This window comes from Desarmillaria tabescens, assembly GCF_030435595.1.
Source record: "Desarmillaria tabescens strain CCBAS 213 chromosome Unknown EV420scaffold_51, whole genome shotgun sequence".
In the NCBI taxonomy this organism is placed as follows: Eukaryota; Fungi; Basidiomycota; class Agaricomycetes; order Agaricales; family Physalacriaceae; genus Desarmillaria; species Desarmillaria tabescens.
This window is the reverse complement of record NW_026848350.1, coordinates 73057-96158: the sequence shown is the minus strand read 5'-3', so window position 1 is coordinate 96158 and position 23102 is coordinate 73057. Positions and strand designations below refer to the sequence as shown.

Here is a 23102-nt window from a genome sequence, read left to right as displayed (position 1 = left end):
AATTCGAAATGTAGAACCGGATCCCTTCTTCTAATAGTGTTACATTCGTGATGTACACGGTACTTCTATATTTTCTTCTCCAACCTCAAAACATGAAGCTCAAAGCGGTCAGAATCATCTTCGCACTCGTAACAGTGACTTTGTTCGGGTCGTCCTCTACTGCTAGAGACACGACATGATTGTCGTTGACAATCATGACATAGCGCTGGCATATTCATAAGACTTGGAAGCGGATGAAGCCATGCAGCCATACCTTGGATCGAGGCCCGCCCAGCAATGGCGTCGCATCGAAGATAAGGCCCGTCTCACTGGTGAATGTGCCTTGATCATCAGCCAGGAAGTGAATAGCTGTGAAATACAATCAGTATACACTTCAACTACAAGCGAAATTTACTTACGAGTACCATTCGGAGCGAGCTTCTCCTTCCAGCCGCTACACGTCAAGAAAAAGGTCATTTCCCTCAAGTATCATGGAAACAGAAAGAATTTACTTCATCACAAACTGGTCATTGACCGCCACGACGTATATCCCTTCTACTCCTTTAGCCTTGAATGCTTCGTACTCCTCAATATACCCCGAAATTTGGCCGCTGCATGTTCCAGTGAACGCTCCCGGTACACCAATCTACTTCACTTAGTTAAGTACTATAACAAGGAATTTTCTGTGCTCACGATGATGTTCCTTCCAGTCAAAACCACAGTTTCTGGGCGTTCCGCGGATGTCTCCTTAACAGTCAAAGGTGGAAGAGGTTTGCCTGGGTTGATCTGAGAGGCGCCAAGGAGGGAAACGGCCGTTGATGGGATGCCGCCTGTAGTCAGAGACGACATGATGGTGGTAGACGGAAAGGTCTCAAAAACGGAATGCGGGAGAATGGGGGGGTTTTCTTATATGAAAAAGGCGGGGAAATGCGTCCGGGTCTCCTATGTGTTCAAGTTCTTTGGAAATTACTCATTTATATTAATTATAATTGCCAGTGTACATAAAATCTTCCGCGCGAGTACTATTCAAGGCTACGGAAAGCCAAATCTATGTTGGCTATATAGAAACTTGCATGAGGTTATCTGTTTGACTTGAGGAAAAGTACTACCTTTGTGCCGAGCACGTCTTTGGCATCCGAAAAACTCCCGTAGGGAATCTTCCTGTTGCCTTCGCTTCCTTGAGGACACTCCAACGGCAGAGGAGATTCCGCATTCATGTTGGTCTGTACGTTTTGAAGCTCAACATCCAACTCACCATTCGACAGATCGAACAAATCGAACTCGTAGGTATGAAGAGTGACGTCTTCCCTCCCTCCGCGTATCCTCCTTGTCATACGGCTATTACAGACAGCAAGGACGGTATTCGAATACACCTTTACCAAGCAGACCGCCGGGGAAGTGTAGTAGTTGTCATTGGGGTAAGCAAGAAAGAGTGCGATGCAAACGACAGCAAGCGTAGCTGAAAAGGTAGTAAATAAGTTAATGTGCCTATTTTTGTGGAATATGATCAACCTGTTATACTTCCAGTTTCGATGCTCAGACGTATAAGTCTGGAAATAAGTATCCGGGTGGATTTGAGACCGGTATTAGCTCGACTTAACTATGGTTGACAATGATCAGCTGTTGAAGGGAGGAGTTTCTTGGCTTCACTCACAATGTAGGTCATGCATAAGGCAATGGCAACATCACACAAAGCGCTCCCACCCAGCCATATCTATGATTCGGAGATGATAAGATGGGGAGTCACAACGATGACCTGCTCACCGCTGTAGCCACCTTGACCTTTAAATCGGTCTGAAGTTCAAGGGAGTGGTCATATCTGCGTGCTCCGACACCGGAAATAATCGCACCCGAAAATTGCATACAAGCGATCTTAGATGAAAATAGTTTTCAAAATGTTAGGGAATGGTAACCATACATTCATGCGAGAAGCTTACCATTGAAAGTGTAATACTTAACCATTGTGCCTTCTTACTGAAATTATACATTCTCCAGGCATAAAATAGTTGACAGACACAGCCAACTACGACTGTTTCAGTATCTCAAAGCGTAATTAGGTATAAAAACACACCAAACCCAGAGAGGATGGGAACGCCGAACCATGAGAGGCCGATGTCATTGAGTGCAGAAAGGTTCCCAAATTTGTAACAAAAGGTGTCGAAAATGCCAGTGATGTTGATAATAGTCTGGACTGTCTCGGTGAGCCAAAGAACACGTACAATGCTCTTCGACATGAGACGGTCCTTTGGAAAGGAGATGTAGTATATGTCTTTGAACGAGGTGAGTAAAGGGCAGCCAAGAACGCGGGTAAGCTGATAGGACGACTAACAGACTTGATTACAAAGAACGCCATATAACATGAAGTTGAGGAAGGAGCCGACCAACTGCACGAAAACTGAGCAGCAGCCGCTTTTCAGTATCTAGGATCGGATCCGTACCAGAGGTCCTGCTCTGTAGCATTGAAATTAGTATAGCACTGAATCGGCGTGAGAGCGTCACCGACGTCTTATATACATCTGATGGTGGCATACTAGCGTCCTCCATTAGAGGATTAGGTAGCATGGACATCGAAGAGTAGAGAAGGGGTATTCCCCAAGTTCTACGTTTAAGTAGCTCCAAAGCGTCTACGTTCAAAGTGCGGCTGACGATCGCGTCTTGTGGGAACATGCGACGGAGCACATTACCGAAGATTTCACGGATTCCAGTGATTTCCGAAACGACCCTAAATCAATCCCTATGGATGAAAACTGTGTATTTATAGGTAAGCACCGTACACGGAATTAAACCAATGATCTTGCCTCTCAGAAGAGAACCGACGGCAATGGGGGTAGTCAGAGTGTGAGACCCCCGGTGACATTTACCGAGAAGCAAGTGAATTCACCGCTGATGCCTCGCGTAAATTGTAGAACGAACCCACAGATTCTCTGTTCTTCATATATCCGTCAGCACACGGTGTGTTAAGTGGTTTCGTTCCTTCGACGTATGCTGACTCCTGACAACGAATAAGTGGATGAGTGGTTAAGTTCGAATGCTGTGCAGCATATATTTTCCTCGACGTATCCCGCCGCTTGTATTGTCATGGCAATTGTAGTTGGCGATCCGGCACTTGGTGGCGGTGATTACAGCCTGCTGAAAAGTAGCCCAAGCGAATTAGAGCGAGGTGCACTGTTGAACTTATGTTTCCGGGTGCAGCTTTCTGATCGCTCGATTCCCTTCAATATCATTTGACCTGCCAGGAAAAGATACACTAACAATAGTCGTCTCGGGCCCGGACAAATGTGCCTGTTGACGGCGATCTGCTGCATATAAATTGCTTCGTGCAACTGGTTCTATTTTCGACAAGATGCGACTTGTCGGAAATATTCTAGTAGACTTAAGGCTGTCCCGTTTGTATGAACACGTGAACCTGTGGAACGGAAGAAGAAAAAGAAAGCTTACCCTAACTTGCCACTAAAATAACTATTAAGCAACCTAACAAGGCCTTCGCTCTTGACGGTTTTAAGAACGAGACAAGGAATATGTCGTCGTATAGAATAATACTCTGGGATGGTTAAGGAATACAGTAGATGTCTGTAACCTTTTTGCGTTTGGCTACCGCTCTTATGACGAGCTGTAACCACCTATTGGCATGGGACACGGTTGGGGCGCCTTTGACACAAGATTGGTTCTGCGGGAGAGTCTCGCCATAGAATATTATACCGTTGAATGTTCATACTTACACGTAAGGCTCCTTCTCTACATCGTTGACCGTACGCGATTCGTCGAGTCTGGCTCTGTCTGGTTTACGAGGTCCCTGCTGGCTCGCAGCATTACCATTGCGTTCGAAACGGGATCTAGGTGGCGTCAAGGGCAGACACGAGGGACACTCTCGCAGCACGATACGTTATGTCACACTGGTGCAAGAGGAAAAATCTGGAAAAAACATAAGAGATCTCAGACGGACCGGAGGGAGTAACAGATTGGGTCCGATGGCGCAAGAATGTAGTTCGTCGGCGGTAGACATCGACCTGGCATTGACCGCAAGAGAAAAGTGAAATCGGAAGCCACAAGGTGTGCAACAAAGGTGCGCTACATAATCATTAGAACGTTGAAAGAGAAGAGCACATGCTCGGCCCACCAGTACATGTTATACAAGCATCACCACTTTAAACGGTAGTATGAATATTCCGTAGGTAATAACGGTTTTCTGAGGATTCATCTGATCTTCGAAATTGGTTGGAGGTTACATTCAAGACAGAACATACTTTGGAGCTACTCACTTACCTTCAAGGAGAATTAGATAGCATAATAGTCATCTGGAATGACCCCCCCCTTCTTGTACACCGACGTGGTGAGGGAACGAGATACGACCTTGCATTTCAACACAGAAGTCGCTTTTCCTTGGCTGTGCCCTGCCTTTCAAGTTGTACTTTTCGATTTAGATACCCGCCACCACTGTGTAGGCTACTGGGTTGTTATCAGGAAGGCGTCTATTGGCATAGTAAGACGGTGAAACCTCAGTGAAAAGGTATCGAGGAAAGACTAACAACAAGTTATTCGATAAGGAACGGTTCAACGGTTCGACATATCCATTTTCTGGGTCTAACATAGCGAATATATTCTTTAGAGTAGTCGTCACCTGTTCGGAATTGGTCACTTGAAGTTGGTGGTATGTATCCAAGCTAAAACAAATTGTAAGCACGCGTTGTTTATTGCACAAACAAAAGGCCCTTCTCTGGCCGTCTTGCATGTCCTTCCATCCGACCCTCGCCGCCCTCTCCAAAAAATCATCTACACAATGGATAGCTCGACAGCGTCGTGACCACTACGTCAAACAACGAGCATCCTCGGCGTACAAGTCCCGTTCTGCATTCAAACTCCTCGAACTCGACAGCCAGCTTAGTTTCCTCGACCACGATGATGTGAACGTCGTCGTCGACCTAGGTGCGGCACCTGGAGGGTGGAGCCAAGTCGTATCACAGCGTTTGGGGTACGGATCCGAGGAGGACAGCGAGCCATTACCGTCCACCCTTCCCCGGGTACGCTCCAAACGAAGACCTGCCGAGTCGTCGCGTCCTGGTAGCGACTACGACCCCCTCAATATCGACAGAATGGAAGAGGAGATTGCTCGTAGTGAAAGCAAAGGTCGTGGGACCGTCGTTGCTGTTGACCTCCTTCCAATGAACCCGATCCCTGGTGTTCGGTCTCTCCAGAAAGATTTTCTCGATCCTAAAACAGACGCGGCGATTACGGACCTGTTGCATTCATCCATACCTGGGCTCAGACAACGGAAGATGGGTAAAGCATTGGTGGACGTTGTGCTCTCCGATATGGCCCCGAATATCTCTGGGAATGCTTTGCATGATTCGGAGGAATCGTATCGACTTTGTCTGGCGGTGCAAGCGTTTGCGGCGCGTCATTTGCGGACTGAGGAGCAGATTGGTAGACGGTACGGAGGCGTGTTGGTGTACGTGTTTTTTTTTGTTCTCGTTCATCCTTAATAAGCTCACGCGCTGCAGGCTGAAGCATTTTTCTTTCGATGCTATGAATGCGTTCCGGAAAGAGAAATTGGAACCCCATTTCAGCAATGTACAATATATCAAGCCCCCGGCGAGTAGGTCAGAGTCGTCTGAAAGCTACTTTGTCTGTCGCGGTTGGAACCCAGTCAGGGAAGTTCCTATGTACGGGATACTTCCTGAGAGACATTAGCGTTCACGACACTCGTTCTGAGCCATCGTCGCGGTCTGAGCCTGCATGATCCCACGTTGGACCCTGGAGCTATGCGGCGATGGATGCATCTACCAATCCGGACTTTACCCTTCACATTCACCGCTCGTACAATCTTTCACCCAGTCTAGCCCCGACTGATAGACGTGGCTGTTAGTCCGTTCGTCTATAAGATGGAGGTGACCCGCTCTCAATCCCGACGAAGAAGCACCCATTTCGTATTTCTATATTCATATCGCCTTGAATAACGAAATGACTTCTCACTCAGGGGTATGAGGAGTACGATATATGATTCCATGAGAGAAGCCAGTCAATATTTACCCGCTCCCGCACTGGCGCCGAATTCATGTCTCGAGCAAGGGCCTCAGCACCCTAGCTACTGCATCAAGAAAGCTTAAGCGGTAGCAACTGGCCTCGCTTCTTATGACGATATGAATATCGAGAGTGCAGTTGCTTCGCCGTATCACAATTATCATCAAGCTGTCTGTCAATGCACTTGGTTCTCTTCTCTTCTATCAGGCCACTGCAAGTCATTTACTGAGACAAGTGATTGTCCTTAATTCATTGCCGGTTGCGTAGGCATGAACTCCTTGCCATCCTTTCAGCAGCCAAGTTACAAACTTCGGCATTCAATCTACCTATCGGCGTCTAAGGTCTCGCGAATTTCATACACGCAAAGACCGGATCTGTAGGTGCTTCCGAGTCTGATGTCGACTAGACAATGTAGAAGATGCGTAGTACGTACACTCGTATCGTTGGTATGTTTTTCTTTCTTCCATACCCTGTTTTCGGGCTTTGTGTGTGCGTCTGTGAAACAGAATCGAGTAAATTTAGATCTTAAAACCGCCTGAGGAGTTTGGTTTTGAAATAAATTCTACGGCCGCACAATAGTAGTCCTCGTAAACTCCAGCGTCGGTGCCCGTGCGACTCAAGAGCGGACCGAACACGCCACGGGGGATAAACAGAGTCAAATAGAAGGGTCCTCAAACGACATCAGCTTAATTTTTGCCTCTGAACCACACTCACGCAATGGCTGCCCCCGTTCCCTTCCTCGATGGCATCGGTATTGCCAACCTTCCCAACCAGGTATTGCTGCTGCGTGAATTTTTGCTGGATCATTGTACTGACTGGTGGAAATAGAAACACAAGATCGTCGCCAAGCGCGGGGCGCATTTTACGATAATGGTTGTCGGTGCGTAGCATTGCCGTTTACTGTTCGGACTGTTGCTAACTGTGTAATTATTGCAGGTGAATCTGGACTTGGCAAGACCACCCTTATCAACACGCTCTTTTCGACCGAGCTTTCGCCTGCCAAAAACTACAACAAGCGTCACCACAAGCAGCTCGACAAGCTCACTGAGGTCGAGATCATCAAGGCTGAGCTGGAGGAGAAGCAGTTCAAGGTCAAGCTCACCGTCATTGACACTCCTGGCTTTGGAGACTATGTCAACAACCGCGACTCCTGGTCGCCGATCGTTGACTTTATCGACGACCAGCATGAAGCCTACATGCGCCAGGAGCAGCAGCCTCAGCGTCATGAAAAGACTGATCTGAGGGTACATGCCTGTCTGTACTTCATCCGACCCACTGGTCATACGTGCGTAGTCACTATTACGTGCACGCAGTGCTTTTGACTCTAACTTTGCACTTTTTTGGTAGTTTGAAGCCTCTGGATATCGAGATCATGAAGCGCCTCGGTACCCGCGTCAACCTGATCCCCGTTGTTGCAAAGGCGGATACATTGACGCAGAATGACTTGTTCCTGTTCAAGCAGCGCGTACGTTTTCTGCTGTGTTTCCTGCTGTAGACGGGCGCTTACGTCGGTCTAGATTCGGGAGGTCATTACCGCGCAAGGCATCCGCATCTATACTCCCCCTGTGGAGGCTGATGACGACAGTGCGGACCACGCACGTATTCTCACTGATGCTATTCCTTTCTCTATCATTGGCTCCACCGAGGATGTGAAAACTCCGGATGGTCGTATTGTCAAGGGTCGTGAATACCTTTGGGGTGTTGCCGAAGGTGAGTTTGTTTGCTGTTCGATTTCCTCGAGTGCCAGTTAGGCTTCTAGGGCGCCGAGATTCGTCGGCTTTCGTGGTGTGTGAATGCTTTACTAACTAATGATTTCTGTTATAGTTGAGAACGAGAACCACTGTGACTTCAAGAAGCTTCGGTCTCTGCTCATCCGAACGCATATGCTGGATCTTATCTCTACGACGGAAGATTCCCACTATGAGAACTACCGTCAACAACAGATGGAGACACGTAAATTCGGTGAACCCAAGGTGAAGAAGCTGGACAACCCCAAGTTCAAGGAAGAAGAAGAACAGTTACGCAAGAGGTTCACCGAGCAGGTTAAGGCCGAGGAGTCCCGTTTCAGGCAATGGGAACAACACGTTAGTTCTTCCTATCAAAATACCGGCCCTATAACTGATCCCATGATTCCTAGCTTATTGCCGAACGCGACCGTCTCAATAAGGATTTGGAGCTGGCTCATGGAGCCATCAAGCAACTGGAAGCCGAATTGGACAACCTCCAGGTCGGTTACGGACGGGGCACCAGCCGGAGATAGTGGCTGGATTCATCTTACATTCCTACGGCTCTTATTTTGTTACCATGTGTTCTCGCTGTCTCCTTCTTACTTATACCCCAAGAACGTTCATACGTACATTCCTTTTGAGCAGGTTGGAATACCAGGTCGCCAAAATTGCCCATCCTTTGTCGGACATAGTTTTTCGTACCGGAATATATTCAGGATCTTTTTTTGCTCTTCGGAGAATGGAATCTGTGCCCGAGAACGGACAAACTTACGTAAACACGGCGAAAATTCCTCTTTTAAGACCCTCATCATTGGAGCTTGGACCGTTGCTTCCTTCCTTGTGATACATGAATCGCCCTCCAACACAAGCACCATGAAGGCTACAATTGCTCGTTCTGCGCGTCTTGGGCGCAAGGGCCATATATTCGGTCAAGTTCTCAACGATTCTCCCTCCGTTCCAGACAAGGAGTTGGCAAAGCAAATGTCTCGACGCATTAAAAAGGCCGAGAAGGATGAGCGTATGGATATAACAATGGCACTGACGCCCGTGAAAACGTGTGTAGACTTGCCTGTTCCATCTGGTGCTTGATTTTTACCAAATTAATTAGCTATATGGGTGGTTTCACGAGGCCCAAAGAATTCCGAATGGGCAACTGGCTTAGCGGTGGACGCTACCTATCCAACTCGAAGATGTATGAGACTCCTCACCAGGCAGCATACGAGCCCCATACTGTCTTTCTCCTCGAATCTCGCTACCCTGTCAAATACGGAGTCGGCCGCACCGAATGTGTAGACCATATCGTTGCTTTCTGTCGAGCTGCCGATTTTGAGGCCGTCCTGAAACGCTACAACTCACCTCGAGCGCCTTCCGAAGCTCTAGAGTCGATGGACAATGCCCGCTGGCCTTGGACGCCGCAGAAGAAACTCAAGCGTGTTTTGTATCACCTCAATGACGAGCTGAAGGACAGCTTCGAGAACAGCGAGGACGATCTATTGCAGGAGCCTGTTGTTTCGCCCAACGCAGCTGCTGACCTTGCAACGTCCCCGACACCGCCTCGTCGGGAACGTCCTGAACGTCCAGAGGATAAACTGAAGCAGACGCAAGCAGTTGTTCAGCGGCATAGAGAGGCTGATCTTGGCACAGTCAGCACGGAGATGAAATCGAGGCAGGAAAAGGTCCCTTTCGAGGTCGAGCACACCGACGGTACCTTCCATCATCCAAGTGGTTTCCAGCCTCCAACGTCTGCGAATGGCTTTGCTCAGTCTCCTCTTCCTCCCCCCGACGCAGTCGATATGCGTCCCGTTCGTCAAGGATCCAATAATCCTGACGCCGCAGTGGATGCCGAGCAGTGGAAAGCTATTCGAGAGATGGAGGGTAAGGGCGGCGCACTCATGGCAGACTTGACAGCTAGCGCGATGGCTGGTGGACTCGTCGCACACACGGAACCACGGGACGAGAAAATACCTACAGAAGTCAGTGGTGTCGTCACACAGGGTTCTTCCCAGCCTCCACAGCACGCATCTGGATTCATACCTCCCACTCCTGCTATGGCTCGAGGAGAAACGGAGGCTTTGACACACACTGTCATATCTGACTGCGTCGGACAAGGATGCTGTTGAAAAACACCAAATTGCCGTCGCTACGCTAAGACGGCAGTACCAGAAGGTGATCAAAGAGGAGCCCTTCTGGCGTCCACTGCTTGCATTGACGTTCGCCACGCGCCCGATGGGGGCGTCTATTGTGCGTCTATCAAAGTCCTTGTCGCGTGGATTGCCCTTCCATGCTACGCTCGATAACCATGACAGAAAGTCGGCTGCGACGTTGGGCAACCGATTCCGTTGTCTCCGCCTGCAGAGAATGGAAGATCTTGCAGTTGAAATGTCGCAACTCCTTGCTGGTGCAAGGGGTGGATTGGTTGGGATACGGTTCAGCCCGGAGGAGAGAGGGCGGGGTCTCAACGGTGAAGGTCTGGATGCTCCGATACCTTGGGAAAAGAGGGTTATTGGTGTTGGTATCGGTTCGTGGTATGAGCGCGCTGAGGAGCTGAAAGAAACATACCGTATCGAAGGAGAGGAGGAAGTGAAGCAAAAGTACCTTCCCGAGGACAAAAACGACACATTCTTGGTCTATGACATCGACGAGAAGGGCCGAACGGATAGAAAGGACCTGCCTTGGCAAGTACAAATCGATTCCGACGCATTAAAGATTCCCGGAGAGCTCCAGGATGTCCTAGATGAGATCGACGAGCTCGAGAACGCTTTGGACGAGGAGCGCGATCTTATTGCGGATCCTATACATGTGTTGGTTCCTGCGAGAGAGGAAGTGAGGGATGCGCAGGGGTATCTCGTGGAATCCCATGATGTCGCTCCGGTGGTTTTGGTGAAGAGTGCTAGTCGAGAGACGCCGCCGGGATTCCATCTCTTGTATGGTGGTCAGGCGAGAAAGCATATGAAGGATAGGATCGAGTACCTGAACAAGCTTCATAAAGGAGAGCTGGCTAGGCATTTTGCGAGTAGACTGAACCAAGTTGTGTACCCGTAGAGCAGATCTTAGACCCCCTACTTACTTGAATATTCATTGTAATATAACAATATTTTACAGCCAGGTTTGCGAAGCACAACAAAAGAAACCTGAAAAGGCCGTCTGTAAAATGGTGTGAAAACCCCTTCCCCCCTATAGAACAATGGGACTAAGATAATGTTTTATTGAACAGCACTCCAAACGCAGGCGTAAAAACTGACGCTGAAATCGAAACCTTCTAAAATCCCGTTTTACGCCATCAAAAACGCACCAGCCACTGCAGTGAAGCCGCAATGCCTCCCTCTTGTTCCTCCCACGTCCGTTTGTTTGTTCAGACGTTCCTCATAGTGAATCCTCCGTTTTCTCGAAGTCTATAGCTATATTAGGCACGTTAAAATGCCCGTCGCTCGTGAATCTTGTGCTTCCAAGGTACAATGGGTATATATTCCCAAATATGCGTCGTGCTAACGCACGAGGTCATTCCGTGCGCATTGTATCCACTAGTAATAAAGCCCATTCTCCGGCTCCTGGGGTATGCGCAACGTTAGCGTTTTTCGAGTCGCAAGTGCGGCTGGTTCTCGTCAGGGCTAACATGATGAACGGATATTCGATTCCGCTTGAATTTCCGAGTCTGAACGTGTTTGGGCGAAGCATTCAGACACTTCGAAGTCATCCGTATACAGCTCTTCTGCAGGTCGACGTATCCCTCTCTGCTCGAGAATGAGTAGCATGACGCGGCTGCTCAGGATGGAATGGAGGATGCGCTGAAAATAACCGAGGAAGGGCGTGAGGGCATAGGTCCACATGGGAATAAGGATATTGGCGAGAGAAATGAGGAAGAGGCACACATAAAAGAGCATTCCAGAGGCATAAAGCTCTGTGACAAAAGGATGAGACGAACGGCGGAGGTGCTGTACGCCCTTGAAGAGTGTAAGCGACGCAATGATCGTCTCTGAAACGAGCACTGGGATGTAGAGCAACTTTGACAAGCTTGGAGAGACATGAAAACAGCCAGGATTGTTGGACGACTGTGCGGCTGTAAGGTATTGAACTCTCTGCTTGTTTTGAAAGCGCAGATGACAAGTAACTCACATTGAAGGTCCTTGAGTTCTATAGCAAGGCCGACTACCCCCGGTGTAAAACAGAAGACCCCAGTCCCAATAAAACACCAGAATACCGCTCGGTGTCTATCCCATATTGCATACGTGCGGATCATGAGGATCACCTGCGATGTGAAAATCCCGAAGGCTACGAGTGGGCCTGTAATGAAGGAATACAGGCCGCAGTGCATCGAGCTGCTCCTGTGCAGGAGCCAGTTAATGTTCAACGTCATGTCCACCAAGGGTAAGTAGCGGTTCAATGCGAACAGCAATAGGAGTGGGTGTACAGGTCGTGGAAGCCAAATATAATCAATCTCAGTAGGGAGGAGGAGGATCAGATCATAGAGGAGCACAGTCGCGCCCGCAGTGAAAGAGATGGATGAAAGACTCAAGAATGCCTATACGTGGAAAGTTAAAAAAAAGGTGACTGAATACAACAGATGAGGGAAATAGGACGAAGAATAACTCACAGATGACATCCTCATATCGAAATAGTTGAGAACAAAATTCCGCTGGTCACCGCCTATTCTCAAGTCTACTTCATTGTGCGCAGAGGAGAAAAAGGGACTATTAAAGAGAGACCGCGAAAAGCGTGCGGTCTCATGTCGGTCCTTTTAGCGCTTGTGGCCCTGAGATGGTTCACAGACGACGGTCTAGTGCTGTAACCTCACCGATAGCAGTTCTTGAGTACCGGGTGGTAACATTTACGTCAAGCAAGATAGAATTGAAACCATTCGGAGATAAACGTGTTTTACGGCCACCATATTTCCTATGCCGGGAATGCCGAAGCCTCTAGAACAGGTCAGAACGCGCTCACCCCGAAGTAGTCACCGCGTTCTCACTGTGCCTATCTCTATATCTGTTTGCAAGATTTCAGTGAGCAGTAAGCATTAGTTCAAGCGGCTTACTTAGACATACAACAAAGATAATAATATGCGACAGTTACCGCCAAAGTGGAAATTAGTAAGGAGGGTGATGAGTGGAAATTATTGCTGTCTAGATAGGATTCGCAGTGTTAGGATGTTTGTGGATCAACCAAATAAGAGGACTTACAACCAAAAGCAGCATCCCACTACCACCACCAGAGCAGACACAGAGACAAGAAGTTAACGAAGTAATGATACTTGCCAGACCTCTGGTACCTTCCCAGTGCCCGCAGCAACGCCCAACCGTCACAAGGATATTCTCTCCGTGACCTGACCATAGAACAATGGACCACATGCTTCGCAAATATGCCAGGACTGTGTAGCGTAGAACCCATCAATGAGCAAGGAGATCACCCGTCGCACCATGCCAACATTGCAACAAGCCTCGCCCTTCGACGAAGATTTGTGAGATGGTCGAAAGAAAAGTAATAATGCCGAGGAGCCTCAAGGGACTTTGTTCGTTCGGCAAAACGTCATCGAAACACAACGTGACCTGTCTTTACCCTCCAACTCGCCTCTCGCACCAGCCCCGCTATAATGATCATGGAGATAATATATATAGAGGGAATTTCCTTCACTTCGACATTCTTGTCCAATGGTTCACCTCGACCCTCGCCTAAATCCTGAATCAGATTGGTTGGGTTGGTCACATCACCTGTATCTCCGTTCGAACCTTCGATATCGGAGATGGTACTCTTTGGAGGTTGGTTTTTGCCGCGTCTATTGGTCTCCTCAGGGTGGGCAGGCGACAGCTTCCTCTTCTTAGACAGCTTTGGAGGACCGCTTCTCCCGGTGACTATGAGCATAGCCAACGCGAAATTTCCTCAGAAACCATGCTAAAGGCCAAAATCTTCAGTAGTATCGTCCGTGCGGCGTCCCGTCAACAAGGGTCACGGCATAAGATTGTAGATGGTAGTAAGCCTTGTGGTTTCAGATGCATTTGGCGTGAAGGAAAGTTTCGAAGCGTTGTCCAAGTTGACTCTCTTGTATCCGTCCGTTACGTTGCATGCGATCATTAATTTCGGGACATCCGTATCGTAATTATAGCTGTACATAAGAGCATCCGTGCGAGGGCTAACCAATTGCCATACCATTCATGCTGGCTGCACAGAAGTCGCATGAGATTAATTGCCTGATCTGAGGGAAAGTATCACCTTCGCGTCTAGCATGTCTTGAGCATGTCCCGTGTTGAGTCATTTCCGTCAGCAGGAAGGGGCGCGATGGGCTCCTTGCTTTCGCCTCCTTTGGTACCCTCAAGTCGCACAGAAGATTCCGCATTTGTGTTGGTCTGCGTTTCTCGAAGCTCGATATTCAATCCACCATGTAACAAATCGAAAGACTCATATGAGTGAAGAGTTGAATCTTCCCTCCCTCCACGAATTCGCGTAGTCATACGACTGTTGCAAACAGCAAGGATGGTATTCGAATAAACCTTTACCAAGCAGATTGCCGGGACAGTGTGGTAGTTGTTATTAGGATATGCGAGAAAGAGTGCGATGTCAATGACAGCGAGTGTAGCTGCAAAGGCGACAAATAAGCCAATTGATCCAGATTTGTGGTATATGATTGACCTGTTGCTGTCCCCGTTTCAATGGTTAGTCGTATCAGCCTGGAAATAAGTACACGAGTAGATTTGAGGCCGGTATGAGCTTGACTTAACTATAGGCAACAATGATCAGTCGAGACCTAAATGCTATTCCCATACTTCACTTACAAGATAAGTCATACATATAGCAATGGCAGCATCGCACAAAACGCTCCCACCCAACCATATCTGCGAATCGTCAATGGTTAAAGGGGGGACACAACAACGACCCTGCTCACCATTGTAGCCACTTTGATCGTCAAATCTGTCTGAAGGTCTGAGTAGTGGTCATGACTCTCTGCTGTAATGCCACAACCAATAGCACCCGCAAATTGAATAAAAGCGATCTTTGATGAGGATCGAGATTTGGTTCATTAGAGAGCGGCGACCATACATTTACGAACAAAGCTTACCATTGACAGAGTAAGACTTATCCATCGCGTCTTCTTACTGAATTTATACATTCGCCAGGCATAAAATAATTGACAGACACAACCAACTGCGACTGTTTCAGTAACTCAAAGCGTAATCCAGCGTAAAGAAAAGTGCGCACCAAATCCAGAGAGAATGGGAACGTTGAACCATGTGAGATGTACATCGTCAAGCTCGGAAAGGTTCCCAAAATCGTAACAGAAGATATCGAAGATATCAGAGATATTGATAACAGTCTGAACAGTCTCGACAAGCCAGAGAACATATACAATGCTCTTTGTCACCAGACGGTCCTTTGGAAAGGAGATATAGTATATGTCTAAAAGAACAGTCAAGAACATGCGTACGATGATAGGGATATGTCCACTAACAGACTTGATCACACAGAACGCCATATAATGCGAGATTCAGAAAGGTGCCGATTAACTGCATGAAAGATGAGCGACCACCGCTTTTCCTGTATCAAGGATTGAATGCGTACCAAAGGACCTGTTCTGAGGTATTGGAGTCAGGACAGACCAGCCTGCAAACGTGAAAGCGTTACCGACATCTTATATAAATCTGGGGGTGCTGTACCAGCCCCGTTCGCCAGAGTACTAGGTAACGCACTGGCAGGCATTGGGGAGTACAGAGGTGGGAAATTCCTGCCGTTCTACGTTTAAGTAGCTCCAAAGTGTCGACGCTCGAAATGCGGCGGACGTTGAGTGGGAGCATGTGGGGCTTAGACTAGGAAAATTCTGCCCAGATTCCACTTCCATGATGACCCTAGATCAATCAAATAGGCGAGCTATCGTACAGCATTGAACACTCCAGACAGTGAGCCTCCTCTGGGTATTATTCAAGTACAGCCATTAATAAATCACAGAAGTAAATCAATACACTCGCCTTTGACAGACACGGACTCAGAGGAAATCGATGAGGGTGGTCGACATCAGACGGTCCGATGTCGAAACTATAAATTGGTTGACTCCGCTAGTACAAACTCAGGTAAACAACCCTCATCGCTGCGGTTACGTAAGCTCCCGAAAAGGCAATCATTGAACCTGGACTTCAGCTGCAGACGCGTCGCGTAGGCCGGATAGGAACGAAGTCACGGGTGCTTCTATTAATTTCCATGCTTTTTGTGTCCTCTAGCACACAGTGCGCTATTCCAAAGGTATCGCTCCGTTTGTGATTCTTTCATTTAATATATTGAGCTCTGACAAGTTCATGTGTTGCGCGGCATTTCTATTCCTTCTCCTAGATATAAGCCACGATACTCGTCATGTATACAATTGTAGTCAGCGGCCCGTCTGTTGGAAGCGGCGATTACAATCTTCTGACTGAAAAGGCCCCTACGGGATTTGAGTGAGGTACCTTATCACGTCTGTCCAGGGCCAGTTTTCTGATCGTCCATTTCTGAACTCGTTTGGCGTACTGCGACCACTAACATGAGAAAACTACACTAGCGACGGTCGTCCAGGGCAATGCACCTGTCGACGGCGACCTTCTGTATTCAATTGTATGAATGTATTCCAGCACCTGAATCGGCTGCCATTCAGGTGCAAAACGTGTCCACGGTCGGCTGTATTCTTCCATCAGTCCGGGATGCTGTTCCCTATGCTGGCATATTCTTCACGTCATTTCCAGGTCCGCCGGGAGAAAAATCTCGTTAGATTGAGCTGGTATCTTATAATGATTTTTAGTGCATTTGCATGTAGTTTACAGCGTGGTATGAGATAATTCAACATCACCCGTGGACGGCTCTTCATCAGGATAGCGTCAACGCATCTCTCTCTGCTTGAGAATAAGCAACATGATGCGGCTGCTCAGGATGGAGTGAAGGATAAGCTGAACATAACTAAGGAAGGGTGCGAGGCTGTCAGCCCACATGGGGACAAGGATATTTGCAACGGTCATGAGGAGGAGACACACGTAAAAGAACATCCCTGAGACATAAAACTCGATGAGAAAAGGATGGGAAGAACGGCGGAGGTGTTGCACGCCCTTGAAGAGTGTGAGCGAAGCAATGATCGTCTCTGAAACGAGTACAGGGATATAGAACGTCTCGGCCATGTTTGAAGAGACGTTGAAGCAGCCAGGATAGTTGGACGACGGTTCGATGACTACAAATTAAGCCCTAAGCCCTCTGCTAGCTTCGAAAGCACGAATGACAAAAGACTTACATCGAATTGTCTTGAGTTCTATAACAATGCAAACTAACTCCGGTATAAAACAGAAGACACCAGTCCCAATAAAACACCAGAATACCGCTCTGTGTCGATCCCATATTGCATACGTGCGGATCATGAGAATCACCTGCGACGTCAAAATCCCAATGACCATGAGCGGGCTCATGATGGACGCAAACTGGTGACACTGGGTCGGAGTGGGCTTGTGCAGGAGCCAGTTGATGGTCACCGCCATATCGATCAAGGGTAAGTAGCGATTCAATGCGAACAGCAATAAGAGTGGATGTACGGGCCGGGAAAGCCATACATAATCGATTTCAGTGGGGAGGAGGAGGAGCAGGTCATAAAAGAGCACAGTCGTGCATGCGGTGAAGGAGTAGGACGTGAAGGATGCCTGTAAGGAGGGAAATCAAAAAAAGTGATTGAATACAGCGGATGAGGAAAATAGGACGAAACATGACTTACTGTCAAGGGCATCCTAGCGCTAGAAACACTTGAAGTCCCGCTGGTCACCGCCTATCCTCAGTTCTTATTCAATGTGTACGAATGAGAGGAGAACATGAAGGAGAGGGAGAGAGAAGATTATGTGGTCTCAAGCGGGGTGCCGGTCCTTTTAGTGCCATGGGCCTGAGATGGTTTACAGGCGACGGCCCGAACTATGCTGTAAAGTCGAGGTCAGCATTTCTTAGCTACTGCTGTGGCGACCAAGCAAAACAGAAACAGAAACGTTCGGAAACAGACGTGTTTTCTGATCACAGTTCACGTCTTCTACTCCGGAAATGCCGAACCATTTTTGTTGTAGTCAAAATGTAAGACCGAGTTTTGTTGCTCATCGCGAAGTACTTCCTGTCGGTGCCCGCTGCTAGGATCCCAAAACTAGGAATGTTCACTTCATGAGACCAACATTTCAGTCCTGAGAAGCAGTAAACATCAGTTCCCCTAGCCCCCTTATACATAAAACGAAGACACTAACATGCGACGAGCTAGCCCATTCTGGAAAAAAGTGAAAAAGCGATGAACGGAAACTGCCGACCCTAGATGATTCGGAGCGTTAGTATGTTTGTAGATCAATCAACTCGGAGGACTAATGACCAAGAACAGAGCAGGCGCAGAGACAAGAAGCCAACGAGGTAATGATACTTGCGGGTTCCCGAGTTTTTCCGTGCCCGCAGCAACATCCAGTGATGTGGGGGTATCCTCTCCGAGTTCATGATGACTATGGAACGACAGACCCGGGACGACATGCTTTGCAAACGTACTTTGGCTGCGTAGCGCGGTAGAAACCACTGATGCACAAGATTACTTGTCACACCATGCCACCATTATACAAGCTTCTTTCGCCCTTAAACTCTACGTAAATTTGCCGGAGCCAAAGGTAGTGGACGAACGTTCCGTATATGAAGGGATCAAGGATATCCTGAGTGTACTGTCGGTTTTATACATAAAACGGAGATACTAGCATGCGACAAGTTAGAGAATATCCGATGACCTTGATTTGGTTTATATATTATTAATAAGGATGAACGAGGATGAAAAAAACCACGTACACCGACACGCCGCCGTACCGTCGACCAATCTGCTCCTCAGTTCGCATATAGCGCGCCGCAAATGCTTGCACCGCCAGACAAGGCCGATATCATTTCTCACAGTCATGCAAAGCGTTCTCAGAAATATTCAGGGCCACACCGAGAGCACGACATCCACCAACGCTTTATCCATCTTCCGCCGTCTTAACCCAGGTATGGACGAATGCAAGAGGTCCGTGATGGCTGCGTCCGTTTTAGGGTCGAGAAAGTCCTTCTGGAGAGACCGAACGCCAGGAATGGGGTTCATTGGAAGGAGGTCAACTGCAACGATGGCACCACGACCTTTGCTTTCACTACGAGCAATCTCCTCTTCCATTCTGTCGATATTGAGGGGTCGTAGTCACTACCAGGACGCGGCAATTCTACGGGTCTTCGTTTGGATCGTACCCGGGGAAGGGTGGACGGTAATGGCTCACTGTCCTCCTCGGATCCGTACCCTAAACGCTACAATACTACCTGGATCCACCCTCCAGGTGCCGCACCGAGGTTGACGACGATGTTCACATCATCGTTCGTCGAGGAAATTAAGCTGGCTGTTGAGTTCGAGGAGTTTGAATGCAGAACGGGACTTGTACGCTGAAGATGCCCGTTGCTTGACGTAGTGGTCACGATGCTGGTGAGCTATCCATTGTGTGGATGATTTTTTGGATAGAGCGACGAGGGAGGGAAAGAGAGAAGGACACTTTTGTTTGCGCAATAAACAACGTGTGCTTGCGGTTTGTTTTCGCTTGGATACATACCACCACTTAAGTGACCGATTCTGAACAGGTGACGGCGCCCAGAACGAAGAGTTATTTGTTATACTAGACCCAGAATATGGACACCTTGAACCGTTGAACTGTTCCTTATTGAATGTAGCATCAGCAAATTTTCTTGACTGTTGTCCGGATACTGTTCCCTATGCTGGCATATTCTTCACGTTGTTTCCAGGTTCGTCAGGAGAAGACATCTCGTTAGAATGAGCTAGTATCTTTTAATGATTTTTAGTGCATTTGCATGTAGTTTACAGCGTGGTATGAGATAGTTCAACATCACCCGTGTACGGCTCTTCATCAAGATAGCGTCGATGTTTTCGTCTCTGCTTGACAATGAGCAGCATGATGCGGCTGCTCAGGATGGAATGAAGGATGCGCAGAAAATAAGTAAGGAAGGGTGTGATGCCGTCGGTCCACACGGGGACAAGGATATTTGCAACGGTCATGAGGAGGAGGCACACATAGAAGAACATCCCAGAGACATAAAACTCGATGAGAAAAGGATGAGAAGAATGGCGGAGGTGTTGTACGCCTTTAAAGAGCGTGAGCGAAGCAATGATGGTCTCTGAAACGAGTACAGGGATATAGAACGTCTCGGCCATGTTTGAAGAGATGTTTAAGCAGTCAGGGTAGTTGGACGACGGTTCGATGACTACGAATTAAGCCCTAAGCTCTCTGCTAGCTTCGAAAGCACGAATGACAAGCAACCTACATCGCATCGTCTTGAGCTGTATAACAAGGCAAACTACCTCCGGTATAAAACAGAATACTCCAGTCCCAATAAAACACCAGAATACTGCTCTGTGTCGGTCCCATATTGCATACGTGCGGATCATGAGAATCACTTGCGATGTGAAAACCCCAGCGACCGCAAGCGGGCCCGTGATGAAGAAAAACTGGCAACACAGAGTTCCAGAAGGCTGGTGTGAGAGCCAGTGGATAGTGAACGCCATATCGACCAAGGGCAAGTAGCGGTTCAATGCGAACAGCAGCAGGAGAGGATGTCTGGGCCGGGGAAGCCATACATAATCAATTTCGGTCGGGAGGAGGAGGATCAGGTCATAGAGGATCACAGTCGCGCATGCGGTGAAGGAGTAGGACGCGAAGGATGCCTGTAAGGAGGGAAGTCAGAAAAAGTGACTGGATACAGCGGATGAGGGAAATAGGACGAAGCAGGACTCACCGTTAAAGACATTCTGCTGCCAGAAATGCTTGAAGTCCCGCTAGTCGCTGCCGATTCTCAGTTCTCGTTCAACGCATACAAATAAGAAGAGAACATGAAGGAGAAGAGAAGATTATATGGGCTCAAGTGGGTACCGGTCTTTTTAGTGCCGTGGGACCCTGATATGATTTACAGACGACGGCCCGAACTATGCTGTAAAGTCGAGCTCAGCATTTCTTAGCTACTGCGCGACGACCAAGCAAAACGGAATCAGATCGTTCGGAGACAGACGTGTTTTCTGATCATAGTTCAAGTCTTCTACTCTGGAAACGCCGAGCCATTTTTGTTGTAGTTGAGATACGAGACCAATTTTGTCACTTACCACGGAGTACTTCCTGTCGGTGCTCGGTGCTAGCACTCCAAAACGAGGAATGTTCATTTTTGTATGTGTTTGCAATGTTTCAGTCCTGAGCATTGAGCAGTAAACATTTGTTCCCCTTAGACCACTTATATATAAAACGGAGATACTACCATGCAACAAGCTAGAGAATATTCGATACTCGCTCCGAGGCCTTGATTTGGTTTATTATTAATAAGGATGAACGAGTATGAAAAAAACCACGTACACCGACACGCCGCTGTACCGTCTACCAATCTGCCCCTCAGTTCGCAAATGACGCGCAGCAAATGCTTGCACCGCCAGACAACGCCGATATCATTTCTCAGAGTCATGCAAAGCATTACCAGAGATATTCGGCGCCATATCCGAAAGTACGACGTCCACCAATGCTTTACCCATTTTCCACTGTCTGAGCCCAGGTATGGACGAATGCAAGAGGTCCGTAATCGCCACGTCCGTTTTAGGGTCAAGAAAGTCCTTCTGGAGAGACCGAACGCCAGGAATGGGGTTCATTGGAAGGAGGTCAACTGCAACGATGGCACCACGACCTTTGCTTTCACTACGAGCAATCTCCTCTTCCATTCTATCGATATTGAGGGGGTCATAGTCGCTACCAGGACGCGACGATTCTACGGGTCTTCGTTTGGATCGCACCCGGGGAAGGGTGGACGGTAATGGCTCGCTGTCCTCCTCGGACCCGTACCCCAAACGCCCGCCACGATATGACCTGGCTCCACCCTCCAGGCGCCGCACCGAGGTCGACGACGACATTCACATCCTCGTGGTCGAGGAAATTGAGCTGGATGTCGAGTTCGAGGAGTTTGAATGCAAGATGGGATGCTGAAAATTCTCGTTGTTTGACGTAGCAATCACGACGCTGGCGAGCTGTCCTTTGTGTATGGAGAAGGTGGCGAGGGTCGGACGGAAGGACATGCAAGACGGCCGGAAAAGGGCTTTTTGTTTGTGCGGTAAACAACGCGTGCTTATGGTTTGTTTTAGCTTGGACATATACCACCAAGTGATCGATTCCGAACAGGCGACGACTACTAGAAAGGAGAGTTATTTGTTGTATGCTAGACCTAGGACATTTGAAGTAATATGTTTTGTTTTACTGGTGGAATGTCTACTGCCAGTGAACATCGCACTAGTTCGGGGTCGCTTCCTTCACGATACGCGCCATTTTGATAAGATCTGAACTCGCAGGTGAAAACCTGTCTCTCCATTGGCGATGAGGATAGGGCTATATGCTGCTTAGAGCTTGATACTGGACTGGTGAGTCAAAGTCATAGGCTGTCTTCAAGTATTACTGATCAGCTACTCTTCGATCTCCCTCCCGCCCAAAGCATTATATTGCGTCTAGTGCATAATTGCAAGATCTCCCAACTTTTCCTCTCAATGGGTGTCGCATTGGGAATAGCGGTATCATTCCTGTGTTTAACGATCCAGCAAGCTCTGTCTCCGCAAAACCGGCGTTATCATCTTCTTCGCTGCTGTCTAGACATACCAGTCAGGCAGTGAGCCTCCCCTGGGAAAGCGCAGTCTTTGTCAATTCACAGAATTAAACCAGTATACTCGCCTTTGACGGACTCATGGGAGAACCGATGAGGGTGGTGGTTGACAGACACTGAACCTGGACTTCATCTCAGATGCGTGGCGCAAGCTTGGTATCCGAGGGACGAAGTCGAGTGCTTCTACTGGTTTCCATCTTCTTTGTATCCGTCGGTACATGATGTGCTAAGCCAAATTTAAAGGTGTCGTTTGTTTTCGATTTTTTCATTTATACTGAGCCCTGACAATGAACAAGTTCATCTGTTGCCCAGCATTTTTTTTTCCTTCTCCTAGATATAAGCCACGATACTCATCATAGGTGCAATTATAGTGGGCGGCTTGCCGCCTGGAAGCGGTGATCAAAATCCGCTGAATAGACTTGCTCGAGGGGATTTGAGTCAGGTACCGTGTTACGTCTCTCTAGGACTAGTTTTCTGATCGTTCAATGTCTAGAATTCATTTGACCTACCATGAATGCCACCATGAGAAAAAAAAACTGGCGACGGTAGTCCCTGACAATATACTTACCTGTCGACGGGGATCTCCTGCATTCAATTGTGTGAATTTATTCCTGCACTCTCCCGGTCTTATTTTTGATGAAGTCCGATTCATCGGACCGTAGGACGCTGTTTTTCCAATCATTATTGGCGGTACCTGAATCGGTTGCTATCCAGGCGCAAAGCGTTTCTACC

At 48.1% G+C, this 23102-nt stretch overlaps 10 protein-coding genes across 10 annotated transcripts; 3 read left to right on the top strand and 7 right to left on the bottom strand.

Annotated features, from left to right (window-relative positions):
- Positions 1 to 18: 18 nt before the first annotated feature.
- On the bottom strand, positions 19 to 880 carry EV420DRAFT_1572860 (Redoxin). The gene is made up of 5 exons (XM_060474367.1): positions 673 to 880; positions 492 to 625; positions 399 to 433; positions 254 to 348; positions 19 to 205 (listed from the first exon to the last, which is right to left on the bottom strand). Exons 1-5 carry the CDS (start codon positions 826 to 828, stop codon positions 86 to 88), a joined length of 540 nt encoding a protein of 179 aa, XP_060325339.1. The 5' UTR covers positions 829 to 880; the 3' UTR covers positions 19 to 85.
- Positions 881 to 951: 71 nt separating this feature from the next.
- EV420DRAFT_1572857 (uncharacterized protein) lies at positions 952 to 2640 on the bottom strand. Its single transcript, XM_060474366.1, has 10 exons — positions 2483 to 2640; positions 2418 to 2430; positions 2309 to 2363; positions 2051 to 2248; positions 1917 to 2002; positions 1744 to 1851; positions 1634 to 1693; positions 1492 to 1579; positions 1089 to 1438; positions 952 to 1036 (listed from the first exon to the last, which is right to left on the bottom strand). The coding sequence occupies exons 1-10, from the start codon at positions 2545 to 2547 to the stop codon at positions 1028 to 1030; spliced, it is 1032 nt and encodes a 343-aa protein (XP_060325338.1). The 5' UTR covers positions 2548 to 2640; the 3' UTR covers positions 952 to 1027.
- Positions 2641 to 4706: 2066 nt separating this feature from the next.
- On the top strand, positions 4707 to 5667 carry EV420DRAFT_1277172 (ribosomal RNA large subunit methyltransferase J; the record flags this gene model as incomplete). Its single annotated transcript, XM_060468009.1, has 2 exons — positions 4707 to 5425; positions 5478 to 5667. 2 exons carry the CDS (start codon positions 4707 to 4709, stop codon positions 5665 to 5667), a joined length of 909 nt encoding a protein of 302 aa, XP_060325337.1.
- Positions 5668 to 6596: 929 nt separating this feature from the next.
- Positions 6597 to 8257, top strand: EV420DRAFT_1721008 (Septin-domain-containing protein; the record flags this gene model as incomplete). Its single annotated transcript, XM_060479756.1, has 7 exons — positions 6597 to 6771; positions 6826 to 6877; positions 6934 to 7282; positions 7345 to 7462; positions 7515 to 7707; positions 7822 to 8081; positions 8135 to 8257. The coding sequence occupies exons 1-7, from the start codon at positions 6715 to 6717 to the stop codon at positions 8255 to 8257; spliced, it is 1152 nt and encodes a 383-aa protein (XP_060325336.1). The 5' UTR covers positions 6597 to 6714.
- A 248-nt stretch (positions 8258 to 8505) lies between these two features.
- On the top strand, positions 8506 to 10824 carry EV420DRAFT_1572846 (uncharacterized protein). Its single transcript, XM_060474365.1, has 3 exons — positions 8506 to 8779; positions 8833 to 9808; positions 9834 to 10824. The coding sequence occupies exons 1-3, from the start codon at positions 8598 to 8600 to the stop codon at positions 10764 to 10766; spliced, it is 2091 nt and encodes a 696-aa protein (XP_060325335.1). The 5' UTR covers positions 8506 to 8597; the 3' UTR covers positions 10767 to 10824.
- Positions 10825 to 11075: 251 nt separating this feature from the next.
- EV420DRAFT_979515 (uncharacterized protein) lies at positions 11076 to 12758 on the bottom strand. The gene is made up of 3 exons (XM_060484235.1): positions 12316 to 12758; positions 11838 to 12243; positions 11076 to 11781 (listed from the first exon to the last, which is right to left on the bottom strand). Exons 1-3 carry the CDS (start codon positions 12328 to 12330, stop codon positions 11333 to 11335), a joined length of 870 nt encoding a protein of 289 aa, XP_060325334.1. The 5' UTR covers positions 12331 to 12758; the 3' UTR covers positions 11076 to 11332.
- A 1175-nt stretch (positions 12759 to 13933) lies between these two features.
- On the bottom strand, positions 13934 to 15220 carry EV420DRAFT_1277169 (uncharacterized protein; the record flags this gene model as incomplete). Its single annotated transcript, XM_060468008.1, has 7 exons — positions 13934 to 14289; positions 14343 to 14430; positions 14486 to 14545; positions 14596 to 14703; positions 14770 to 14855; positions 14910 to 15107; positions 15160 to 15220. 7 exons carry the CDS (start codon positions 15218 to 15220, stop codon positions 13934 to 13936), a joined length of 957 nt encoding a protein of 318 aa, XP_060325333.1.
- Positions 15221 to 16529: 1309 nt separating this feature from the next.
- Positions 16530 to 17851, bottom strand: EV420DRAFT_978902 (uncharacterized protein). Its single transcript, XM_060484233.1, has 3 exons — positions 17425 to 17851; positions 16954 to 17353; positions 16530 to 16893 (listed from the first exon to the last, which is right to left on the bottom strand). The coding sequence occupies exons 1-3, from the start codon at positions 17434 to 17436 to the stop codon at positions 16550 to 16552; spliced, it is 756 nt and encodes a 251-aa protein (XP_060325332.1). The 5' UTR covers positions 17437 to 17851; the 3' UTR covers positions 16530 to 16549.
- A 1697-nt stretch (positions 17852 to 19548) lies between these two features.
- Positions 19549 to 20495, bottom strand: EV420DRAFT_1648503 (uncharacterized protein; the record flags this gene model as incomplete). The annotated part of the gene is made up of 3 exons (XM_060478182.1): positions 19549 to 19952; positions 20013 to 20412; positions 20484 to 20495. The coding sequence occupies 3 exons, from the start codon at positions 20493 to 20495 to the stop codon at positions 19549 to 19551; spliced, it is 816 nt and encodes a 271-aa protein (XP_060325331.1).
- A 682-nt stretch (positions 20496 to 21177) lies between these two features.
- On the bottom strand, positions 21178 to 22590 carry EV420DRAFT_1484418 (FtsJ-like methyltransferase-domain-containing protein; the record flags this gene model as incomplete). Its single annotated transcript, XM_060470075.1, has 4 exons — positions 21178 to 21491; positions 21517 to 21908; positions 22367 to 22387; positions 22493 to 22590. 4 exons carry the CDS (start codon positions 22588 to 22590, stop codon positions 21178 to 21180), a joined length of 825 nt encoding a protein of 274 aa, XP_060325330.1.
- Between the last annotated feature and the right edge of the window lie 512 nt (positions 22591 to 23102).